At 45.2% G+C, this 25776-nt stretch overlaps 1 protein-coding gene across 3 annotated transcripts in view; it reads right to left on the bottom strand.

The window, feature by feature from the left end:
* Window positions 1–23475, bottom strand: part of Loxl2 (lysyl oxidase like 2) — a 63642-nt gene extending 40167 nt beyond the window's left edge. For all 3 annotated transcript variants that reach the window (XM_035452910.1, XM_035452911.1, XM_035452912.1), the window contains exons 1-2: window positions 23062–23475; window positions 11956–12131 (exon numbers count right to left, since the gene is read on the bottom strand). In XM_035452910.1, coding sequence (XP_035308801.1) covers window positions 11956–12131; window positions 23062–23428 — 543 coding nt within the window. In that variant the 5' untranslated portion in view covers window positions 23429–23475. The remainder of the gene's footprint in view (window positions 1–11955; window positions 12132–23061) is intronic.
* Between the last annotated feature and the right edge of the window lie 2301 nt (window positions 23476–25776).

The raw sequence follows: 25776 nt of genomic DNA, 5'->3' as shown, positions 1-25776 counted from the left end.
TTGTAAGCTTATGCTCTCTCTCTCAAGACGCATAAAGCTTTATTGCAGAAGGATCCGAGTGTCCTGTGTTGTTCTTGCCGGCAAGACAATCGCTCGGGACAAGGTTGGGCAACTTGTTCAAGTTCACAGACTTATTAATAAGCAGGACAAAATGAAAATGGAACTCCAAGCCAGGTTCCAGGCTTGGTGACCACTGGCCCTTGAAGGGTCTCTGTTTTCACACCCCTTTCTTGCCCAATATCGAAGTGACTCTAATGCTGGGGATCTCCAGACTCTGACTTCTGGATGTTCCCCTCAGGGATGCCTGGCACTGTGCATATTAGAAGTTCTCAAGATAGTCCCCAGAACGTCCATGATTCAGAGGACAGTGGACATGGGGGTGAGCTGCTCTTGTCCTCGGGCCAGTAGGAAGTGGCAGGCAAACTTTGGTGGCACGTCCTCAGGGCTCATGTGAGCTTAGCAGAGCTCTAGGTCCTGGGAGACCTCAGGGTTAGAAAGCACATGCCTGCCTGTACTGCCTCCCTCCTACTTCACTGCTGTGGAATCCCTCCAGAACCACAAGTGCTTGGATTTTCTTTTTCCCAGAACTTCGGTTCCCAAAGAGGTTTGTTTGAAATGCCAAAGTGGACAGATTTTTTTTTTCATATAGATTTGTTAAAGTTTCCTTTCATTTATTTGCATTTGTGTGTGTGTGTGTGTGTGTGTGTGTGTGTGTGTGTGTGTGTGTGTATGTGTGTGTGTTGGGAACATGTATATGAGTGTGAATGCCATAGCACATGTGTAGAAGACAGAGGCTAGCCCTAAGGACTAAACTCGGGTTGTCAGGCTTTGAGGCAAGCAAGTTTACCATCTTGATGATCCAATTTTGTTGATTAAAATGAAGCCCAAGAGCCTGTCAAGCACCTGGAATGTCTTAAAATTCTAACTAACATTTACCTGAATGATGACGGTCCTCTTGCCCAAAACAATAGTGTCTCAGGGCTCCAGTGAGCTCTCCTTCCAGGGTCTTGAAGAACCCCCCTGTCCTTGTCCCACACAGAACTAATCTCCTACCCCTCAGGGAGGCCCCATGAGTGACTAACAAGCACTCCCAGCAGAGGAAAACAGATACAATGAGCTCAAGGGCCTGCCATGCTGTATCTGCTGGGCTGGTAGAAAGTGGTATAGACTGAATGCAAGGAAAGGGACGCCCAGGCTTATGTCTCAATGCCAGTTAATAGGCACAGCATCTGTTAGTGACATGTAAATTATGGAATGTGGCAGTCTGGGATCTCTGCCCATGAGGATCTCTGCCCATGAGGATTTTGAAAGGCTAGTTAGAGATTGCCTCAGGGCATGATGCAAGGAAAGGCACGGAGAAGAGGCACACAGATTGTAGCCAACTCCTTTCTGGAGTGACTAGAGACAAATGGCCTCTCTGAAGGCATTGGAACCAGGCAGACCTTAGCCAGGTGCCTTGTCTCTTCCCTCTGTTTTAGAAGCCATACTTTAACCTCTTATTGGAAGTCACCCTGGGGGGTGCAGATGGAGTAGAGGAAATGTCATTTATACCAACATCCTCCCGGGATGTACCATTGGTTGGTAAAGCCCACTCACTTGGTCTGTCCTTCACTAACAAGTTTCTGCATCGTGCTCAGAAGGCCCACAGAATGGGGCCTGATTTGACTATTCTTTTTGAAGTGGGCAGGCACGTTCAGACTCACCTTCGTACCCTTTCTCAACATCTCATACCACACAGATGCCTATAATCCTTCCTTACACAGACAGAGCCATCAAGTGAGTCTCACCTGCCCAACTTTGCAGGTCACAGTTCCTTCATCTTTTCTTCTACTCTCTTTTTCACTCCTATGGCCCTTTTGGCCTCAGCCACACCTCTTCTTGTCTATCAATTTCCCATCTACTCGTCTGTAGCCCCAAATAGGTATGTCAGGCAACCTCAGTCCCCTAGATGTCTTCTCAGATCTGGTCCTGTCCATGCCAGCCTCTGGTCCAGTGCATGGTCACATTCATTCACAATGACCACCATGTACTAGACACACCTTCATGTGTCTCCCCAGGGCCCTGGCTTCAGCAATTCCCTGCAATTCTCCCCAGTCAATGCTCAGTGTCAAAGAGCCATTGATTGCTTGATTGATTCATAGATATACTTATTGCTTCCTAAGTGTTTATAGAGTGGTGGTACTATGCCCCAGGCCCTGCATCAGACCCTGAGATGCACAGATCAACCAGTCATGCAAGCTGTCATAAGGCTTCTAGTAGAGACAGAGGTGTTATTACATTCTCCATGAAGCATCCTCTCTGTCTTACCTATCTCTTCAGTCTTTAAGAAAAATCTATTTGCATGAGTGTGTATATATGTTTGTATATGTTTGCTGCCAGATATGTGAAAGCCAGAAGTCAGTGCCTGGTATCTTCAAACTCCATCTTATTTTTTGGGAGAGAGTCTCTCACCGAACCTGAAACTTGCTGATTCAGCTATAATATATGGCCAGCAAGATCCAGGGACTCTTCTGTCTCCACCCCCCAGGATGGGATTATAAACATGGGCCACCATGTCTTTTTTTTCATGCGGGTGCTGTGGATCAAGCCCTGATCTTCACACTTGTGAGGCAAGTACTTGCTCACCCATTTAGATTTGACTTTTGTTTTTGTTTTTCAAGACAGGGTTTTTCTGTGGTTTTGGAGGCTGTCCTGGAACTAGCTCTTGTAGACCAGGCTGGTCTCGAACTCACAGAGATCTGCCTGCCTCAGCCTCCTGAGTGCTGGGATTAAAGGCGTGTGCCACCATCACCTGACTCTAGATTTGACTTTTAAAAAATTCCTCCTACATCTGCTTTCTGATGCCCTCATGTAGTCTTTGGCTTATACTTATACTTAATACTTTGTATTGACTTTTATCTTTTCCACATAGCTGAGCCTTGCCCTTTTACAGGTCTGGGGGTATAGGCCTGTGATTCCCAGGAGAATGAGGGAAGTTCAAGTCCTGTTTTAGTTTTAGAGAGAGAGTGTTCAAAGCCAGCCTGAGCAATTGACCCTGTTTCAAAATCAAATTTTAACAAAGAAGGAGTGGAGGAGGTGGGGGGTAGCAATAGCCAGGCATGTAGTTTAGAGATACAACACTTGCTTAGCATGGATGAGGCCATCAGCAGAAGCAAACAAACAGAAAAACATTTTTTTCAATTAGTCAATGATAGTTTTTAAAAAATGTAACAAGGGTGCAACTTATCTAAATATATTGGACACCAACACCAAGAAAATCATTAGACCTTTTTAGTTTTTGTCTAGTGCAAAATAAAAGTCAGGTAGTCTCTTGTCACAACACAAGCACTCCTTATTGGGACCTGTGAATAGACACAGAGAACATCTGCACCTCTTGTACCTGAGCTGTTAATATCTGCACCTCTGGTACCCAAGCTGTTTAATGCCTCATCCCCTCTTCCCTTAAGATCCAACATATAAAGGCTGGTGAGGTGGCTCAGTAAGTGCTCCCCAGAAAAGCATTAGGACCCGAGTTTGAGGCCCAGAACACAGGTACAAAAGCCCAGGCTATGAGTCCAGTGTTGAGGGGGTGGAGACGGGCTAACTGGCCAGACAACCTAGCCTAACCAACAAGCCTCACTTGAGAGAACCTGTCTCAAAAAACCAGGTAGACAGTGCCTGATGGGGAACAACATCTGAGGTTGACTTCTTTCCTCCATATGCATGTACACAATTGCATGTACACACTTGTACACACACACATACCCTTATGTACACAGACAGACAGACAGACAGACAGACAGAGACACACACACACACACACACACACACACACACACACACACACACACACACACACACACACACACACACACACCTTCATTCCCTTCCCCTCCCAGGATCTGGCACACAGTTATCGAGCTGAATTACCTCACAAAATCTGATCCTTAGCACAGGCTTATATAGACTAGGGAGGTGGGTACTGCCTGTGAATGCTTCCAGACATTTCACAGTAGAAGAATCTGCCTAGAGTATAATTATCCAATGCTCATGAACAAATCAGAAATTCAGAGGTTAAGAAGTTCCAGTAAGATTCTCTAGACTTAACACTGATGGAACAAAGGGTAAGAAGAAAGGTAGTATGTATGCATGTATGTATGTATCTATCTGTCTATCTATCTATCTATCTATCTATCTATCTATCTATCAATCAGCAGGACCTCTCATGCTATGTGGATCAGGCTGACCTTGAACTCAACATCCTCCTGTTTCAGCTCATGGGGATTGCAGGTGCGTACCACCCTGCCTGGCTCCATTTTTGTGATTTCCCCTTTTTATCTTTTTGCAGTGCTGGCGATTGAACCTAGCTCAGGTTCAATCTGCTGAGCACTAACCCTCACCATTAGTCTTCTTTTTACTTTTATTATGAATCAGGATGTCACTAAGTGCTTAGGCCAGCTTTTGATTCACCCTGCAGCCCAAGAAGACTTTGAACTTGCAATCCTCCTACCCTCAGCCTGCCAAGTAGCTGGGATCCAATGCCTGCACCCCCAGGCCCTGCTCATTTCTGTGGTTTCCACTGTTCAGCTCTGCTCTGGACAGCACTGGTCATGAAGGGATGCCTCGGGGACAGTGTGGAGAGCTGGACTCACACTGACGCCACTAGAGGAACAAGCCGGCTGTCTGTCTGCACCTCCTATAAATCAGGAGCTCTGTACTGCTGCTGGAAAACGCTTTCAGTTTCCAGCCTGGAAGAATGGGAGCAGGTAACAGAGGCTTCTTTAGAGTCTAGGCCAGCCCTGCTGTGGGCAGGAAGCCGGCGAGACACCTGCTCCAGCCACCAACCCCTTGTGGCCCAGAAACTTCTCTGGCCTTGCCTGGGTTCTGAGGCCACAGACTCAGCAAGTCTTAGGTGGGGCCAGACTATACACTACATGCCTTTGATTTTACATAGCAATCATCACCATGGCAACACAGCAATGAGTTCTGAAATCATCTTTTTCCACTGCTAGACGGTAAGCTCAAGAAGGGCAAGATGAACCATCTATCATTCCCTTTCATCTTCACGCCCAGCCTAGGGCTCAATGGGGACACGCATGGAGAATGGATGAGCAGATCCTTCTTACAATAGTCTCATGAGGATGAGTGACAGATTTGGAGTTCTTTTTCCTGCATGGTTTTGTACCTGAATGTTAGGGCAGGTGGCAGAGCCAGCTTGAACTCCACTAGCCCTGCCATACTCATGTTACTAGACTACCCTACAAGCCTAGAGAACAGCACTATATACCCAGAGTGGAGTGGCTTTCTCCCACCCAGCTTAGCCCATTCACAGATGTAAACTTCCCACCCACCTCCTCCATTTAATCTCTTCTCCAGACCACCTTTCAATGTACCAGTCCAATCCAGCATGTTTGAAGTTGGAGCAAATACTGCTCATTTGTTCATTATATCTAAAGCAAAGCATAGTGTTTGCACACTCTAGCAGCTACAATGTTATTTATTTGTTTGTTTCATTTCTTGGCTCTTTCTAATGGTATCTACGCTTTGCAAAGGGCTGCATGGACAACCAGCCAAAACCAAGTTTCCAGATTTGCTGGGATCTATGAAATTTCAAATATTTGGTTCTGTTTGCCACATTAACACTCTTTGCTTTTCAGACATGGTGACCTATTTTCAGTTAAGAAAACAAGGTACCTTAGAGCTTATTCTCTTGTGTACCTTATGGTGGCCAATAGCCCTGGCTACATAAGGCTCTCAGTAAACACAGCACAGACTATGAACACGGAATAAGGCCCTACATGTCTTCCTATGCATGCTCCCAGAGTGGTGGGAAAGAAAGGTACTCCAGAGAGCCATATCCCATCACCCAGCTCTAAAGCTTGGCCATCAGAGATGCCCTGCTCAGCCCTTTTTACTCCTCTCAAGAGTTAGATGCAAAGTGTCATTGTTACCTTTTCTCTTTTACAGAAGGGAGGTTATTCAGCTCTTCTGCAACTAGCTGGGGAGCCTGGTTTACATGGGATCTCCCAAACTACACCCAGACAGAAACAGACCCCCTTTCTTAAACTGCCCAGCACACCCTGTCCCTCTGCATGGTGTTAGGATCACAGACAATGAAACCTCCCAGTGGGAAGTGCCCACTGTGCTGTTAGTCTCTCTAGAGAACTTTCCCTGGGCCTCCAGATGCAGGCAGATAAGGCTGTCACTGGGAGGAGGACATGGAAACATCTGGCAGTGACAATGACTAATAAAAACATGGATTCTTTGCACAGTCCCTGTGGTTAAAAGAAAAGAGGCTTTTTCAGGCCTCACAATCTTTCCAGAAGAATATCAGCCTGTAGAGTCCAGGGACATAAATGGCCTTCTCCTGGCTCTTCAGCATCCCTCTGTTGACCCCTCAGGATACCCTGGGCTATCATTGTTTTAGTGGGGATACTGAGGCTTGGGGAATCCTTCACAGAATAGGCACCATCCCTGGAGATTTCTAGTCCACGCTGTTCACTTAGTTGCCACCATTCCCAGTTTTATGTGGTGCTGGGGATTGAAACCTGGGCTTTGCACATTCTAGGCAAGCACTCTACCAAATGAGCTGCATCTCCAATCCCTTATTTGCTTTTTGCAAAAGATCCATCCCTTAAGAAATGTGTAGAGAAGGCAGACTCACACATTTCCTGACCTAACAGGCCCCAGCAGAAGCCTTACAGGAACAAGTACGTGACCTAGGAACTTGTACCAGTGGCAGGGTTGCTCCGAAAGACATCTGGATTTGTTCTCTCCTTACCTAATGCTTTTCCCACCCACCACAGACAGGAAACAAAATGTCAAGGTTTAAGAGGCTCTGAGGTCCAGGGAGGTTTGCTGGGGGCCCTGTTTTCTGGATTTAAAAATAATCTGCATTGCATATGTCAATTTTTGTTCCTGCAAAAATGTTTTATTTAAAGAATGTTTTAATGACTGACCCAAGATGCATTTGTTTCTATATTCAGCCACATGAGTGTTTTGTGGTATGATATCAGATGATCCGAGGGGAGTCAGCCACTCTGGATACAGTCCCACAAGACTAGAACCCAGGCCTTCAGCTATCAGGTCTGACGCTAAAGGTCAACAGCAAGACGACATGGTACAGTCTACATTAGGAAGACTAGACACCAGCTCAGTGAGTTTCTGTAGTAGAAAGGTTGTATAGTCATTTATTGTCCCAGGGGATGTCTAGTGTGCACACAGGTGTCCAAGTATGTAGTCAGTGCAAGTGAAATTCTACAAGTTGCACCTGGCTTAGTGACTCATGCTTCCAGAATCCTTGAGAACCTGAATTAGGTCATGAGTCAATAACAGCACCCAACAACCTATCATAATACTTCATGGTCTACAAAGCCTCTCACCCAACTTATCTGATTCTTTTCCCCTGGAGAGTACTTAGAACTACCTTGACAATGACAGAGGCCGCCACTACCATGGTTACTGAGTGTTGTCTAGTGTTATGGCTGCAGTCATCAAGAGCCTTGACATCAAATCTGTAGACTCCTCCTGGGTAGTCTTTCTTATGAGGAAGGGGCTACTTTCCCTCCCCTAGAAAGGGATTTAGTGTCAAAAAGTCCCAAAGATGCCACAAGTAGACAGATGTCTGGGGAAGACAATTAAGTAAGATCTCATTATCCACTTTCCTAACTTAAGAACTAGTATTTTCTAACCCTAACCCCTGAGCTTTTAGGGTAGGGCTAGCAAATCCCGGTTCTAAGAACGAGGCATGCTTCTGACATTCATTGCTGAGAAGATCTGGTCCAAACTGGTGAAGTTTTCTTCTACTCTCTTCTTGGGGATATCTGGAGCACTCTAGTGGAGATGCAAGCCTGTGGGGTCATCTGTAATGTAATAGTGTGATAATCTGTAATAGTTGATCTATCTGACCTCCAGACAATCAGTGAGGATGCAAAGTCAATACCTAGCTTCAAAGTCAAGGTTGTGAGGGACCAGATAAGAGGCCAAAAGAGGACCTGAACACACAGCACACATACTCTTTGGCATCACCTCTTTGTACATCACACACACACACACACACACACACACACACACACACACCTCAATGATGCCTATTTGGCTGGTAGATTGCCACTAACATGAGATAAATGCTTTTCCATAGCGTCTGAGTAACCAGGGAGCTTAGAGTTCAACAATCACCTAATCCCACTTCCTTCCCCATGTAGGGAGTTGATTGCAATATTCCAGGCAGGCAGTCATACAGTTTCTGCTTGAACTCCTCCATCCAGTAAAAGGCTCACATAAGGGCAGATGGGTCTGTGGTGGGAATCTACCTTGGCTGAAGCCTGCATCCCGTTCATCACCTGCCTCTCTGTCTTAGCTTTGTCTAGGAGCTGAAATAAATTGTAAACATTTGTCTCCATGGTAGCACTCCAAATATTTGAAAAGAACCGACAGTGCCTCCCCCAGTATCTCTTGAAAGAAAAATCTTCATTCCCTCATAGGATATGTTTTCCAGATTTGCCTCTGTCCTGTTGGCCCTTCCTGTGGATGACCTGGTTAAGAGATGGACCCATAACCAAACCAGTGAGTTCAGTGACACAGAAAGTCTATCTGTATTGCAGTTCACAGTCACTGTAAAAGCAGCCAGAGAGCACTATTAACTTACAGTGAGCTTTTAGTCAATTGTCATTTGTAGAGATTGAAAAAGCAAACAAACAAAAATCAGTGTCCTTCACTCATGCCCCCTGTGACTGCACTCTTATGCCTGATTTCATTTCCCCTAGATACTGGATTGTATAGTCAAAATTTCTTTGATTTCCCAAATATAACACATCTTACTTTTTAAGTAGATAACTGTCATATTTGGGACCTATTATTTCAAGCTAATGCAGTTTTCCTAAATCTTTATTTCATAATTTTTATATGCCAGAAGTTCCTCCTACTTTGGTATCTTTGAATTTTTTTCAGTCTATATTTCTTGTTTCCAGGCAGATTCTTCAGGCAGGATGTATAGACAAGAACAGAGGCATGGGGCACACCACCAGAGACTGTCCACTGTGTTCACACAAAACTAGTTATCAGCTCATCTAGGGCATCCTTAGTGTCTAACAATACTATCTAACTGTATTTCCATCAAAGCTATGTCTCATTAACTCACCCACAATGATTTAATAGGGGCCATTTCTTTAGCCAAGAGGAATGCTTCCATGACTTCAGCTACTGACATGAGGCATTTTGGAGAAACTCCCCAGCATCCCACAGGCATCCCGTGTAGGTGGTCTGGCCAGTTCCTGGTCAGACCAGAGCTATGTGTAAGCCTGAGCTGTAACCATGAAACCCAGCATGCAGGAATCTTCTTGTAACTCAAGGCTCTCCTTAGGCATCTTGAACCTAGGGCCAACATGACCTACTTTCAGTGTGTATGGAAGGGAGGTCCCAGAAGACAGCTCATTAACTGAAGGTTCCTGTGTGTCTGTGGCTAGACAAGGAAGCCTCACCCTGGCTTGTGTCACCAAGTTGGTCTGCCCAACAGGAGGCCTTTTAGGAAAATGTGCTGTTCAAAGGCTGTGCCTGTCATTTGGCTTTCGCAGCAGATGTCTGCTCTGTAGCCTTCTGGGTGACTGAATTCACCAGGATCTGTGCACTTGGCTTTGGCATGATGTGATGGGGGATGTCCTTCTGTATATATGTTTCTCTTATTTGTTGATGAATAAAAAACTGTTTGGCCAATAGTGGCAGGAAGATAGGCAGAACTAGGAGATGAGAATTCTGAGAAAGGTAGGCAGAGAGGCACAAAAAAGGGATGCCATGTTGCCACCGAAAGGAGAAACAGGTCCAGACATTCTCCGGTAAGCCAAGACCATGTGTAGATACATAGATTAAATAGAAATGGTTTATAATTAAGACAGAGCTAGCCAGTAAGAAGCCCTAGCCATCGGCCAACAGTTTAATAATTAATATAGCATCTCTGTGAGTTCATTTGGGGGCTGAAGCGGTGGGACCTGGAGGGACAAGAAAATCCAGCAACAATGATGCTCCAGCTTTCCTCATGACACACACTTGGTCTTTCCAGCAACTAAGGATTGTATTTTCTTTCTGATGGGAGTCCTCAGACCGTGATGGATGCAACTTCCCCAACGAATGTAAAGGCTGGGCACTAGGATGTTCATCTTGGACTCCCCAGCACTTCCAGAATAAGGAGTTCTTCCCAACATTTTATTGCCAGATTGTCTAAGCCTGTTCAATTGTATTGGGGCTCTGCTTTGGACGTAACACATTTTATGGCTGGGGATGGAGCTCAGCTGGTAGATTGACTAGCACTGAGAAGCCCCAAGGGTGGCTCTCCAGCACCATATAAACCCAATATGGTAGTGCACACCTGGGATCCTAACACCAGGAGATGGAGGTAGGAGAATCAGAAACTGAAGGTCATCATTCTTGGCTACATATTGAGTTTTAGGTCAATTTGGGATACTTGAGATCCACCCCCCCCCCCCCGCCCCGGTTAAGTAAAATAAACAAATAAATGAATAAACTGTTACATCTTAACTTCCCTTCATATGCTAAGCTTTGTAACTAGTACTCTGTAGGAGGTCAGTGAACATTTACCTATGGAAGTGCTGCTCACGGAGTCTCTTTTCCAGGATTATTTATTATTGTTACTGTTATTATTATGTTGTTTGTTATTTTGCTAGAAGGAGATGAATCTTACTCTCTCAAGACCCCAAATCAGCTGACAGTTTGGTCTTTTTTTCCCCTTCTATTTGCACCATTAGCATCTTCTTAGCCACAGGGCCCAGACCTTCCGTCTCTCAACACTCCAAGCCGATAGTCCTGAGCTTCTAGCCGAGCACGAGACCACCAAAGGTGCCATAAATAAGCTCAGTGTCTATTAAGGAAGGGCAATGTCATGAAGGAATGAATGTCTGTTCTGTGTGCTTCTCATCATGGTACAGTTTAATACTTGATCTTAGGTGACTCTCTGCCTAAGGGAACAGTAAGCTCTGGCATGCACTGCTAGGAGAAAGGACATTCAGAAGTGGGAAATTTGTTCACATGTGGTACATAGAGTTCCCTTTGTCAGATGCAACAATGATTAAGATGTATCTCCTGCCCTCCAGGAGCTTCTGGTCTGGTCAGAGTGCAGAGACACATACCAGTGGTTGCTGTTTCCTAAGGGGATGTAGAATGGGCATGGAAAGTTCTGGGACACTGGGCTGCACAAGCCCATTCTCTTCTATGTCAATTCCATGAAAAAACAAAGTTTAGTTACTGGTACTTAGTCCCTGAATTGCACGGTCTCCATGGCACTCTTGTTATTATGAATGAAAAGACCATGTTGAAAGATGATGATTATAAGTGGCTTCACACTCTAGCCAAGGGGATGATGGGAACTCATTCATGCTCCATGCAGGCTGGACCAGGTCTCAGTGCGTACTGTGTGCTCTGTGCTCTTGGAGCATAGGAAGGTGGCAGTCATGGAAGGATAACATCTAGGGCATAGTCTGGGGACATCTTCTGGAGCTTAAATGGAGGTGATTTCAAGTCTCTCTCTCTTTCTCTTTCTCTCTCTCTCTCTCTCTCTCTCTCTCTCTCTCTCTCTCTCTCTTGTTGCTCTTCCAGAAGACTGAGTCAATCCCCAGAACCCGCATTGCATCTCATAACCATCTGTAACTCCAGTTCCAGGGGACCCAGTACTCTCCTCTGGCCTCCTTGAGCACCAGGTACACAGACGTATATGCAAGCAAAACACCCATACACATAATGGTATCCATTCTCCAGAAATCTTTCAACTTGCCCTTGCATCACATCTAGCTGGTATTAATCCCCATATATACCCAGTACTCAACAAGCAGGCAAGACACATTATATGAAAAAAAAAAAAGAAAATACATTGAAGTGAAGACGCTACTGAGAGCATGTAAAGGCTGAGCATACACAGGTTCCAGATTCCATGGTCCCAACAGCATAAAAAGAAAAACGCATAGAGCTTACCTCTATTTGGTTGATCAATGAATTGTCAAATTTGAACCCAGGAATCCTTTTGTCACTGCACACCACACCAACATCTTCTGTATGCTTGCAGTCAGTAACACCCCAGCCATTGGAGGAGCAGGCTGCCAGGGTTGCCTCTTTGCCAGTGCAGTGGATATTGTCCAGCCAGATGGGCCCTGAAGAAAGTAGAGGAGAGAAAGCAAGCATCCTGTCAATGCAGCTCCAGATGGCAAGGGTACTAGCATCTGACACAGAATTCCTCCAAAATTTGACAGGTGTGTGTAGCCATCAATTAATTTTTATTAAGTGAAGTTGACACATCTAATTTTAGGTCACTGGGATTCCCTTGCCAGGACAGAAAGTTGGCGTGATCTGAGGAGGGGTTGTTTTGAGCACAATTAGGACAGAAATCAGATTTACTCCTGGAAGTTATGTGGTATATTAGTTATGTTTCTCAATGTTGAGATAAAATACTAGATGGAGACATAAGGAAGAAGGGTTTGTGTTGGCTCATGGATTACAAAGGAATACAGTCGATCATGGTGGGAAGGCATGACATCAGGAAGTGATGTCATACTTTGTCCCACAGTCAGGATGCAGAGAGAGGTGAATTCTGGTGCTTGGCTGGCTTCCTTGTTTTTCTTTTTATTCAGTTTGGGACCCCAGTTGGTACCACCACACTCAGGGTGGGCTTCCTTTCTCTGTTAAATCGCTATGGAAACATCTTGATAGGCATACCCAGAGGTGAGTCTCCTAGGAAATTTCAAATCCAGTCAACTTGACAATGAAGTTTAGTTTTATTTATCCTCATCATTATTATGTATGCATACAGGATGTATGTGGGGGAGGCATGTGCTACAGGGAGAAAGTATGGAGGTCAGAGAGCAATTTTACAGAGTTGGATCTTTTCCTTCCATGTTTACATGAGCCCTGGGATCCAATTCAGGTGACTTTTATCCACTGAACTACCTTACCAGTCTGGCAATGAAATTTAACCACTAGGACCGGTACAAAAGAACAGGGAATTTGGGGGGACAGAGGAAGCCCTGGGTTAATGTGTAAAGAGCTTTTCAATCGTTGTGACAAAATACCACGACCAATGCAACTTATAGAAGAAGTGTTTAATTTAGGGCTCTTGGATGCAGCAGGTTGGAATCCGTGCTATCATAGTAGGAGCAGGGCAGAACATAGGAAGGCATGGCACTGGAGCAGGTCACATCTAGGAGACACAACCATGAGGTAGGGAAAGTGAACTGGAGTGGCAAGTGCTTTGGAAATCACAAAAGCCTGCTCCCCAGTGACACATTTCCTCTGGCAAGGCCACACCTTCCAATCCTTCACAAACAATTTCTTCAAAAGCAGTCTCACTAACTGGAGACCACGCATTCAAATACATGAGCCTATTGGGTGTGGGGGAGCAAACCACCACAGGAGCAGAGGAAGTCTCGGGTGAGCATTAATGAAAATGATGAAAGCCTCAGACCCCATGGGGACTGGCAAAGCCTTCCTCTGGTCTATTTGTGGCTGGTGACAGTGTGCACAAAAACTAAATAGCCACAGCTTTGTTCTCCAGGATGACTACAATCTGAGACTGACTGCTAGCCTACAATGACCTCCTACCAAGACTGCCTAACCCTTCCTCTGGACTGTACACACAGAGGGGCAGAAGTTCTGGATTGCTGTTGTAGTTGGTGCTGCTCCACAGACCCAGCACAGCCCACCCAACCCCAGCTTTCCTGTCTGTGTGTCTGTGTGTCTTCTGTCCTTTCTTCAGTCCCTTGAAGCCCCAATCAGGTTTCCTGGACCAAGTCATGCCGGATGCAGTAGGCTTTGGAGACTAACCTAGGTTTGAATTCTGGTTCAGTCTCTTTTAGCTTTGGACCTGATGTCAAAGCCCCTTTCCTATCCACAAGATGGAGACAATAACTTGTCAAGTGAGACAAATGGAGACAACAACTTGTGAGCTGCAGAGGTATGGGATGACTAGAGACAGCTCATTGCTGCTCCATAGTGACCTGGAAACAGGGACAATGACAAGAATGCGGGTTTAGTTATACACACCACACCAGTCAGCCTCTGCATGTCAGGCAGCCGTCTTCTAGCCACTCAGGGCAAAGCTCATCTGTTCTGTCATCAAGGGTTTGCTGGTTTTAGGGCACATCCATGCATCATCATCTTGACATTAACATTCCCCAGGGAGACTTGGGTGACACCATTACTCTCTCTTCACAGACACAGAGCCTGGCTCAGATATGTCAGCCTCTGGGCACCAAGCCATAGCCTATGAGTCAGTTCTCCAACTAGCACCTTCTTAATTGCTCTTTTTTAGCATACCTGGTTCAGAGACAGGCCATTACACACAGCCACCATTACACATTCAGCAAGGTCACCACAGAACGTGGCTAACCTCCTGTCTCTTGTTCGTTCACTGTTTTTGCACTAGCAGAAAATTCTACATGCAAAGCACAGGGTGGGGGAAGAGGGGGTCTAACCATGAGATGCCACCTCACGTCCTCTGGGTGGTAGTATGGCTTGAGTGTGAGATGTGAGATGTCTTTGTCCCCAGCTGGTGGCACTGCTTTAGAAGGTTGGGAAACTTTCACTGGGGGAGGGCCTTAACGTTTTATAGTGTGACCACACTTCCCGTCAATCCCCCTGCTTTCCGTCTGCCAAGATATAAGGGAATAAGCCGGATTGGTAGTAGTGCATGCCTTTAATCCCAGCACTTAGGAGGCAAAAGCATGCGGATCTCTGAGTTCAAGGATAGCCTCATGAGGAATGTACTTCTATCTATGTTCATCTTATTGATTGTTGAATAAAGTACTGTTTGGCCAATGAGGCAGCAAGTTAGACAGGACTAGGAGTCAAAGAGGATTCTGGGAAATGTAGTAAAGAAGTAATGATCCAGGCAGGAAATGACAAAGCAGGGAGACTCATACATAAACAAGGAAGAAGGAAATGGGCCCTCTCTTCTTTCAGATTCAAGATGTGATCCACCAGCAAGGGAGGACGCCAATGGAAGGCATCCGCTATAAGTCTTATAGAATATATAGATTTATGATAATTAAGACTGAGCTAACAGATGAGAATCCTAGCCATTGGCCAAGCAGCATTTGTACCTAATATAAATCTCTGTGTATTAATTGGGGCCCTAACTCGGCGGGCAGAACTCAGGCGACTGGCGGAGGACCGCCCATGTGTCGGTAGGGCTCCGGCGGCTTTTGGCAGAAAGATTTATTGTAACAATAAATAGCCTGGTCTACACAGCAAGTTCTAGACCAGTCAGGGCTACATAGTGGGACCTTGTCTCAAAACCGAAAACAAAGGCAAAAACAAGAAGTGGTGAGGAGCCCAGGCTGCAGACTCCTGCTACTGTGGCGCCACCATCATAGACTTTATTCTCCCAAACTGTTAGTAAACATAACACTTCTTCTCTTAGGATGCTTCTTGATAGACACAAGCAACAAGGAAAGTGTCCCACTGTAGGGAGTTCCCGTCAGACAGCAAGCCTGCTGGTACGGGTGAGGATGTGGAGAAACTGAAGCCCTTCTGCATTAGTGGTGTAGGCACTGTGGGAAACAGTATAGTGTTCCTCAAAACTCATTCTTTACTTGTTTGTCTAGTTTGTTGTGGTGGGGGCCCATGCTGGGGATAGAACTCTGGGCCTTGTACATGCTAAGCAATTGCTCTACCACCAAGCTATGTTCTCAGCCTCCAAACCTTAAAGCTATCACATGTTTCAGAACTCCAAAACTGAAGCCAGGTGGAATGGCATACGGCTGTAATTATAGCTACTGAGGAAACTGAGGCAAGAGAATCAAGTTTGAGGCCATCTGGGCTACACACTGAGATATAGGTCAGCCTGGACAGCTTATTGAGACCCTGTCTCTAAATTTAAAAGAAAAAAAATCACAGATGTATTCAGACCCATATTTGTAATCATAGCACATAAAAGACTAAGAACAACTGCCCGGAGTTTGAGGGTAGTCTGGGCTACACAGTGAGTTCCAGACTAGCCTGGGCTACAAACAAACAAACAAACAAACGAATGAACAAACGAAGCAATTAAATTTAAAAGGCTGGGGTTGTAGCTCAGTGATGAGATGCTTGTCTAGTATCCACAAGGCCTCAGAACAAGACGAAGGAAGGGAGGGAGGGAAGGAGGGAGAGAAGAAGAGGGAGGGAGGTCAGGCACTGAGAGCCAGGCCTTGGGGAGGTGTCTGCCCACCCACACTCACTGCAGCATAATTCCTAACTACTGCCAAGAGATGGAAGCAGCGGACATCTGTTGATAAACTGCATACATATAAGGCAAAACTGTAGAAGGGAAAATTCTGACGCACACTTCAACATACCTCAGACCTTGAGGACATTGTGCTAAGTGGGAAAAGCTGGCCACAAAAGGCCAAATACAGAAAGATTCCTACCTAGAGTTCTGAAATTTTGAGAAACCAAGTAGACTAGAAATTGCCAGGGGGGATTGAGAAGGATGGGAGGAAGTTATTTAATGGGTCCAGAGTGTCTGTTTTGCAAGAATGTTCTGGAAATTGATTGCATGACAATGGGAATGCCATGACAACAATGACAATAATGAACATGACTGAACTGTATATACACTTCAGATGGTTAAGATGTTAATATTCTTACGTGCATTTTACTGCAATGAAAAATAAATACATGAGAAAGAAGCCAGGTGGTTTTCAAATAGTGTTTTTTTGTTTTTGTTTTTGTTTTTGTTGTGTGTGTGTGTATGGGTGTGTGGTATCTGCATAGTCATGTAAGATTGCCCACATGTGTGCATGTACACATGTGGAGGCCAGAGCTTGGCATTAGCATGCCTTCTTCTATTGATCTCTACCTTTTGTGTGTGTGTGTGTGTGTGTGTGTGTGTGTGTGTGTGTGTGTGTGTGTGTATGTGTGTGTGCCACTTTCCTGAACCTAGAGTTCTATAGTTCAACTAGGCTGACTGGCCCGATACCTTAATGGATGGTACTATCCCTGCTCCCCTGTGCAGGGGTTACATAGGCCTTCATGTTTGGATGGGACTAACACGCTAAACACATTAATAAATGGGCCCAGGAACATGTTTGATTCCCTTTTCCTTCTAAGTAAAAAATTCAATGTATTCTATGGTTTCCACAGTGGGTGGGGGAGCCGATGAAAACACCCCCATTATAGAGATTAGAAAACTGAAGTGTGAAGTCGCGGTTCTTCGAGGCCAAGGAGGACATGGGGCCAGTCTCCTGACTTGCAGTCCTGGCTACAATGTGTGCACTCTGATGCCTGGCTGGTTGGGGCTCAAAGGACAGAGCTCTGGACTCATTGTGGGAACAATGAGTTGATTGAAAACATCTGGACTGAGGTTTTCCAACCACTCTCTCAACCTGGGCTGGTTTCCAAGCCGTCAGGCTCCACTGAAACGCACGCTTGCTAATAGAAGGCTGTTTCTACAGCAAGCTCATATTTGTTTTACTACGTACTAGCAACGGAAGGGCCCCTCCATCTTGCCAGCGAGGCTTCTTCCTCAGAACATTCTGAACTGAGCTGCTGAAGGGCAGATTGTGAAAAGAGGCAGTGCCCTTATTCCATCTGTAGCCAAAGAAGCCACCCTCACTTGGGCATGGAGGATGGCCAGAAACCTTTTGTTTCCCACCTAGTGTATATTGTATCCAGTGCATATTGTGTATATTGCACAAAATAATGGGTTTTAGCCAGGCGTGGTGGTGCATGCCTGTAATTGCAGTATAGGGAGGACCCATGAGTGTGAAGCCAGGCAGGGCTACCTATCAATAACCAGTCTCAAAGATTGAGTTCATTATGACATCCTAGTGCATGTATATCATGAACTCTGATATTATCCACACCACTATCTTTCCCTGCCCTTCAGCTCTGCTGATCCCCCTCTTCCCAAATACTCTCCCTTCTGCTTCAGGTCCTTTGTTGTTGTTTATTTTGGTTTTTTCCAGACAGAGTTTCTCTGTGTAGCCCTGGCTGTCCTGAAACTCACTATATAGACCATGCTGGCCTCGAACTCTTAACAGAGATCCTCCTGGCCCAGGCTCCTGAGTACTGGGATTAAAGGCATATGCCATCACTGCCTGGCTCAAGTCCTTTTTTTAAAGTCTAAATTTTTTGTATGAGAGAAAACATCATATTTTTCTGTTTGGCCCTGGCTTGCTTCAATTTATATGGTAGTCTCCAGTTCCATCCATTTTCCCCAAAATGACATAATTTTGTTTTTGTGATGACTGACTAGCATTTCATTGCATGAATATCCATTTCCCTTATTCAGTCATCTCTCTCTCTCTCTCTCTCTCTCTCTCTCTCTCTCTCTCTCTCTCATTTTTTCATGACAGGTTCTCACTATGTAGCTTTGACTATCCTGGAACTCACTATGTAGACCAGGCCAGCCTTGAACTCACAGAGATCTACTTGCCTCTGCCTCCCAAGTGCTGGGATTAAAGGTGTGTGCCACTATGTCCAGCTTTTAGTCATCTCCTGATGGACGTCTAGCTTAATTCCATCACTTGGCTATTGTAAAAATTCAGAGTATCTTTAAAGGAGCTGCATGGGACAGCAAAGCATGAGAAGTCAGCACCCTGGGGTACCAAGGGAACTGTTACTCAGCAGAACTCTACCTTTCATGCTCCCTTCTGGTAGTCTTGCTCTCTGCTATGCTTGACCACAAAGCCTTCTATTAGATAGAGGATGCACAAATCTACACTTTGCTTAAGATAGTATCACCACCCGGGGTTTGCTATTTGGTCTGGTTTCTTGTTAGTGTTTTCTCCAATATATCTAGTGTCTATCAGCTATATTTTCCCGATTCTAATACACCCTGCTTCCATGTCTGCCTGTGGGAATGTGAGACAGTTCTAGGCACCTAGAATGGATGCTAGGGAAGTGGTCCCTGGGATGAGGCTGGTCTTTGGGACACAAAAAAGCTATTCAATCAGAAGCAAAATTGTTTCACTCTTTCTATTCACTCACAGAAACCCATCCCCGAAAGAAGAAGTATGTAAACAAATTAACAAATGTTTTGGAAGAGACAGAGCATAAATGAAACAGGGTTTGGATGCTGAGTCATTGGTTTGATCAGGGCAATGGAAATCCCAAGTTAGAATGTGCTGTGTCTTTAGCCTTGTCAGTGTTGGTACAGTTGGGTGGAGAGTCCCCACCCTGTTTCAGGTTACTGTGAAAGTCCATCAGAGGGTATGAAATGGGCCAGCTCCCCTCTTTGGAGCTCTAGGGAGACCTGTTTACAGGTTAGGCTGAAAGATCCAGGGGATCCCTGGTGTTTGCCATATTTTCATTATAATAGCTTGAACCATGGGGTCAGCTACATCATTCCCAGCCCATCCACAGAGCCTGACTCCCAGGTCAGACTCCACTGAGTACCACCGCCAGCCCCAGCCAGGACACTGGCCAGACTCTGGCCATCATACCCCATACTGTTTCATCAACTGTTTTCTATATTCTCCCACAACAAAGCAGATCAGCAAGCTCATATTTACTGAGTGCACACCATGCACCCAGTGCTAAAATAAAATCTCCACTGAGGTTGATGAAACTTAAACACATTCATATTTAGAAGTTCCGTCATGGTGCAAACCAAGTGCTACTTTATATGCAGATGGCTGAACTCTATGTGCTCATGTGACGGCTCTCGTGTGTGTGTGTGAGTGTGTGTGTGTGTGTATGTGTGTGTGTGTGTGTGTGTGTACAAGAGTATGCACATGTGTTTGTGTGTGTGAACGTTTGTACACACGTGCATGTTGAGACTAAAGGACAGCCTCAACTGTCATTCCACAGGTGCTGACCACCTGATTTTGTGAGACAGGTTTTCTTACTGGCCTGAAACTCTCCAAATAGGTTAGAGTGTCCGGCCAATTAATCCATGATCTGCTAGTCTCTACCCCCCAGTACTGCAATTGTAAGTATATCCCCGCCACACACAGCCTCCACCTCCACTTCTTGTGGTGGGGGTGCGGGCTAAAACTTGGGTCTTTATAAGCTCTTTATTGGCGGAGCCATCTTCTCATTTCTCAGACAACTCAAGTAAATCCCTTGGCATTGCAGTGTTCAGTTTGTCTAGTACTTGTCTCTCTCCTATCCTTTCCTTAAACTGCAGCTGTCATAACCCTCGATGGCTCCAGTGTCCACACAAATGACCTTTAGAAGTTCGGTACTTGGTCACCACACATCCTCGTTATAGATACCTTCTTGCCCTTGGCTCCTGTTGCTCTTCAAGGTCGTGGCTCCGCCCTGGCTGTATCAACAACTGGACCTGCTTCAATCTGCATCTCAGCCACCATGCTCTGCAGCTGTATCTCCCACCATCTTTCCAGCACATTCTTGTTATTATTACTTCAGCTGAGACCCCTACCCAGTGGTTAGAGTAGTTTTGCAGGCTCCTTCCCCTCATGTCTTCCTTAGTCAGCATGGACTCTGTAAAGCATCTCTTTATTAGCTACCTTTCAAGTCTGCTCCACTCTCCTGAACACTTCGATCCTTGCATGCTTCAATAGCAAAGTCCTACTCAATAAGTCCACCTGGCCTGCCACCTCCTGTTGGCTCCTGTGGGCAAAGATCCAGATATCTTACCTGATGCTAGATCTGCTGCAAATTTGATTAAAAAAATCAGTCTGTCACTAGGTAAAAGCCACCATTGTTGGAGTGTATTTATCATATAATTTTGAGGGTACATTAATCTGGAATGGAAAATATAAATCTGACATAAGCCCTGGATCACTCATATAGCAGAATAAGCAGAGATGTGGGCATACGGATGAACACAGGAAGTTTAATCAGAGACAGGAAGTGGTTGTAAAGGCCCCAGCTAATCAGTCTTGGCTGCTTTGGCTCTCATTGCTGCCAAGTAACCCAGAACAAGCTGCTTTCAGAACATGTGATTCTTAGCATGGGGTCTTAGGCCAGTTCTTCCATCAGGAAACTCCCCACTGCCTGGGGGTGAGGCATGAAGAAAATGGCACACCTTTCTTCCTGTCATTTCTAGAATAACTGAAAGGAGAGAGGGTTGAAGGGAGTTTAACTTGTTTACCTCACTGTCTCTCAACCCCTACAGATCCAGTCACACCCAGAACTTTGAGATCAGAACATCCTGGGTTGAGTCTGAAGTGTTTTGTATTTTTATGCTCAATCAGGAGAGTTTTGTACAGTTATCATGGCACTGACCCTCTGGCCCAGGGAGTGTGGACAGCTCATTTTAGGCAGACAGTTGGATTCATGCCAAGGCCCACGGACAGCTCAGTAGGGGATCAGGTACTTGATTTACCTGGAGTGGAGGTGCAGCTCCTGGAAGAACACTGTGTGTGTGTGTGTGTGTGTGTGTGTGTGTGTGTGTGTGTGCAGTCTTTCACTGAACCTGGTGCCCACCAGTTGGCTAGGTTGGCTGGCCAGTGAGCTCCAGGGATCCACTAGTCTCCACTCCCTCAGCACTGCAGCTTCATGTAGCCCAGCTTTTATGTAGGTGCTATACAGCCAAACTCAGCTCTTCATGCTTGCACAGAAAGCTTTTAACCCACAGAGCCATCTCCCAGGCCCAAGAAGCCCATTTGTTTGCAAATGACGCCTTTCATTCACACCTGCATTCCCAACTAGGGACAATGACTACCAGGGCATACCATTTCTAATTAAAGAGTCCATCACATGCCATACTACATTCTCAGATACCACCCTATCGCCTGGTGACCTCGGAGCGTTTTTGTAAGAATTCTTTATGACACCACATGATGCTGAGAGCGCCAATGGCTCTTTTTTCAGAGCACATCTATACTGTGAAGTGATACAGATAGCTCAGCATGGCACTGAGCTAAGAGTTTGAGTCATGGAGACCTGCCCTCCCTCAAAACTCTCATAACTTCCCTTTTGTGTGTTTTAAAAATTATATTTAATCCTGTGTATGTGTGTTTATCTGTGTGTAGTGCATGCAAGTGACAGCAGGTACTCTCAAAGTTCCCCAGGGGACTCAGACCTCTCCCTGGAGCTAGTTGTAAGGTATTGTGAACCACCTAAGTTGGGTGTTGGGAATCAAACTCAGGTCCATGCTGAGGCATCTCTTCAGCCTCGTTATTTTGTTTTGTTATTGTTGTTTTAGGATAAATTCATTTGAATCTAACAAGGAGAGGCCAACTCAGGGTTAACAATTCAATGTGATCTGTTCTCATGACGACCAATGCCATAAAAACACGTTAAAGTTAAAAGAACAAGTTGAAAATAAGTATGTGTGGTAGTGCTCATTTCTAGTCTGAATGAAACGGAGGCAGAGACAGGGGAATCCTTGGGGCTCGCTGGCCTAACAGCTTAGCCTACTTGGTGAATTCCAGGCCATAAGAGATCTTGTCTTAAAAAAATAAATAAAAATAAAAAAAGGAACAGCTGGGCAGTGGTGACACACACCTTTAATCTTGGTACTTGAGAGGCAGAGGCAGGTGAATCTTTGTGAATTTGAGGCTGGCATGGTCTACAGAATGAGTTCCAGGACAGCCAAAGCTACACACAGAGAAACCCTGTCTCAAAAAAAAAAAAAGAGCAAAAAATCCAGTTGGATAACATTTGAGGAACAACACCAGATGTTGTGCCCAGGATGCCATATACACACACCTGTGTAAGATCACAGGTGCACACACATACACACATGTAGACACAATAAATAATAATAATAGTGATCTTCATGTGGGTAGAAATCTAGCCTGTGGAGCCCTTTTGAGAAAGAGCAAAAGCCCTACTTAGAGAGAGCAATCTGGGTGCAGGCATGATACTGCAACCCCTAGACAGGGAGTGCAGCTTAGTGAGATGGGCACAGGCTAATTTCACCCACTGACTGAGGGCACCGACCGTCTTGGCTTGCCTGAGACTTTTCACTCTCAAAACAGGAATAGTCTGGAGAGTTCCTGATGGTTGCTCCCCTATCATTCCCTGGAGGGGCCTCCCACCAATCTTCCAGCAAGACACAGCCTGCGGGGCAGATAGGAAGTCACAGAAAGTCATGCTTAACAGCAATTACAGCTTTCTCTGCAGGTCAGTCAGGGCGCGTCCTGGCCTAGCTGTGTGACACACACTCAGCTCCACAGCGCGGTCTCTTACCTTCCCCTGGGCCGTAGGAGGAGCTGGCAGTCCAGGACTTGGCTTCCACATACCCTACTTCCCGGCACACCACATGGGCAGCATGGATAGAGAAGTCATCGTCACACACAGTGCCCCACTGGCCTTCATAATAAACCTCCACTCGGCCTTCGTTATGCTTCCTCTTCTGGCCTGCCAGGCGTACCTGGATCTTGACCACATCAGAGGGCACCTGGTGCTGATGGTACTCGGGAGCCGGCTGCTGGAAGTACTCAGGGTACTGGAGCTGGTAGGGCCAGCTCTCATACTGTGCTAGGCTCAGGCAGGGCAGGAAGACAAACACAGCCAAACAGCCATAGGAGTGGGAGCTGAAAGATATCTCCCCCATTCTTGCCCTGTGCTGAGAGGAGGTCAGGGGTGGCAGCAGGAACTTTCTGGAAAGAGAGAAAGAGAGAGAGCCGTTAGGATAAAGGTTGTAGATACCTGTAAAGTGTTCTGTGACTTCACCGTTCTGGCTTAGCATTCGAAGCTCCTCTGGATTGCATTCCAACCCATTTCTGCTCCCATTTCATGTTGTGGCCACACCAGTCTGAGCTCCCCATGTCAATCACCTAGCGTCCTCATCTTTGGAATGTTGTCATCAGTACTCTTAACTAAATTTAAAGAAAACCTCCTCTTTTCTTCTTTATATGTATTTAAATTTTATGTATATGTGTACATGTATGTGTGTGAGCATGCATACCATTGTGTGGGTGTGGAGATTACAGGACAACTTGTGGGAGTCAATTCTCTTATTTTACCATGTGGGTCCTGGGGATTGAATTTAGGTCGCCAGTCTTGGCAACAAGCTCCTTTACCTGGAGCCATCTCACAGGCCCTCTTCCTTTCTGTCTTCCTCTTTACCCAGTGGAGAAGAGGATACAATTCAGGGGAACCACAAAGGATGAGAGAAGTGCCCCTGGTTGTCAAAAGATATTAGCCCTGACCCCCGTGGCTTTTTGAACTGAGCACAGGTGAGTGGAAAAGACTCTCTGGTAGCATCTGGGTTCTTTACTGAAGGGTCTCAGAGCTACCAATAGCAACCGGCAGGAAGGAGCCATGGAACACACATAGGATGCTACTCTCCCACTGGTTTCTAATCTCTTCCTGGTTTTTCTAATGGAAAAACACAACTCAACACAAACAGAAAAAAAAGGTTAGGAGAGCTGATGGAGAAGTCTGCACTGGTTGGCCTTCTGGGTACAAGGCTGGTAGATAGAAAGAATAGTGGATTGGTGTCAGTGAGCGGGATGACCCCCATGCCCCAAGGTTCCCAGAGAAAGAGGGAAACCTGCCCTGTCGGGCCGCTGAGAGGCATGGGAGCAGTTTCCATATGCTCACACCGTCCCAGCGCTCTTGGGTGTTGGACTCGGCACTCCTAATATGATAAAGACAGATCCAGATAAAGAAAAACCTCTAAAGGTTTACAATGCTTTTAAAAATATATGTAGGCTTGTGAGAGAAAAAATAACAGGAGGAAATAGAGCAGCCGGTTGTGGTGGTTCATGCCGGTAGGATTTGCTGAAGGAAGCAGAGGCAGGAGGATTTCCACAGAGAAACCCTGTCTCGGGGGAAAAAAGAAACAAAAGAAAGTAAAAATAAAGTAATAAAAAAAACACATAAAGATGGAAAATACACAGAGAATCTGGATATTATATGCCATATTGTTGTCTTTAAATTGTTTGATAGCCGAGGAAAGAATTACTGCTGCTAAAATACATTTGATTATAAATGCTGCTAAATTAATCCAACTTATACATTTTAAAAATGCTTTGACTTCAAAATTTAAGTCTAAGGACAGGCTACTTGGAAAAAAAGTTTTTACTTGTGTTTCCACAGAAAATCAAAAGCTGTGGATTCCTTCCAGACTAATATGGTTTGATCAAGCAAGACCCCTTGAAGCTGAGACGATACAGCCTTACAGACTACAAAAACAAGGACTTGGTCAGGTTTCTATGTTTTATCATGATCCTAATGGTATGAATATCGCCCCCTATTAGCAGGAAGCAGTTTAGAAAGAATGACGCCCATATTCCCAAATATTGTTTATAAATGTTTGTTTTCATTTAAATGGGGTTGGTTATAAATGATAATGAGCGTAGTCAATCTCTTTTTAAAGAAAAAAGGGGAATAGGATATAGGAATGAATACTTTGAATTGGTATAGATTTTCATTTATTGATACAACTTTAAGGTCAATTTTGTGATATGTGTATGTCTCCTCTTGTTTAGGTATTGTGTTTATACAGATCTTTTAAAATGATATGCATAATTAAATACAGGTTAGGTTAGTTAGGTTTTCTAGATATAGAGATGTATTTGAGATGGTTAGGTATTCTTCAAACCTTTCAAAGACCTACAGAAATATGTCATTTAAATGGTTTAGGGTTTTTCTTGGCAGTGAGACACAACTGCTCCTGGCACACCAATTATGTCAGAAAGGAGGATGGGCATCGAAGAAACTTGTTATGGAGTTTGCTTTCAACATGGCAAGATTAGCCATTTGGGCAAAAAACTGCTCTTGCCTGGACTGTTTGTGCTGTATAAACTGGACATGCAGGACACACAAGAAAGTGACTACTAAACTTATAAAACAAGACAGTATTAAAGGGTTCCTGTTAAAATGAAGAAGTGTGCTAGGCACACTATGGCCTATAGGCTGAAGATGGATGCCCCAATGTTACAGAGGAACTTGTGT

This window comes from Cricetulus griseus (genome assembly GCF_003668045.3).
Source record: "Cricetulus griseus strain 17A/GY chromosome 1 unlocalized genomic scaffold, alternate assembly CriGri-PICRH-1.0 chr1_1, whole genome shotgun sequence".
NCBI classification, from domain to species: Eukaryota; Metazoa; Chordata; class Mammalia; order Rodentia; family Cricetidae; genus Cricetulus; species Cricetulus griseus.
Note: the sequence above shows the minus strand (reverse complement) of the source record. Positions and strands in the feature narration are given on the sequence as shown.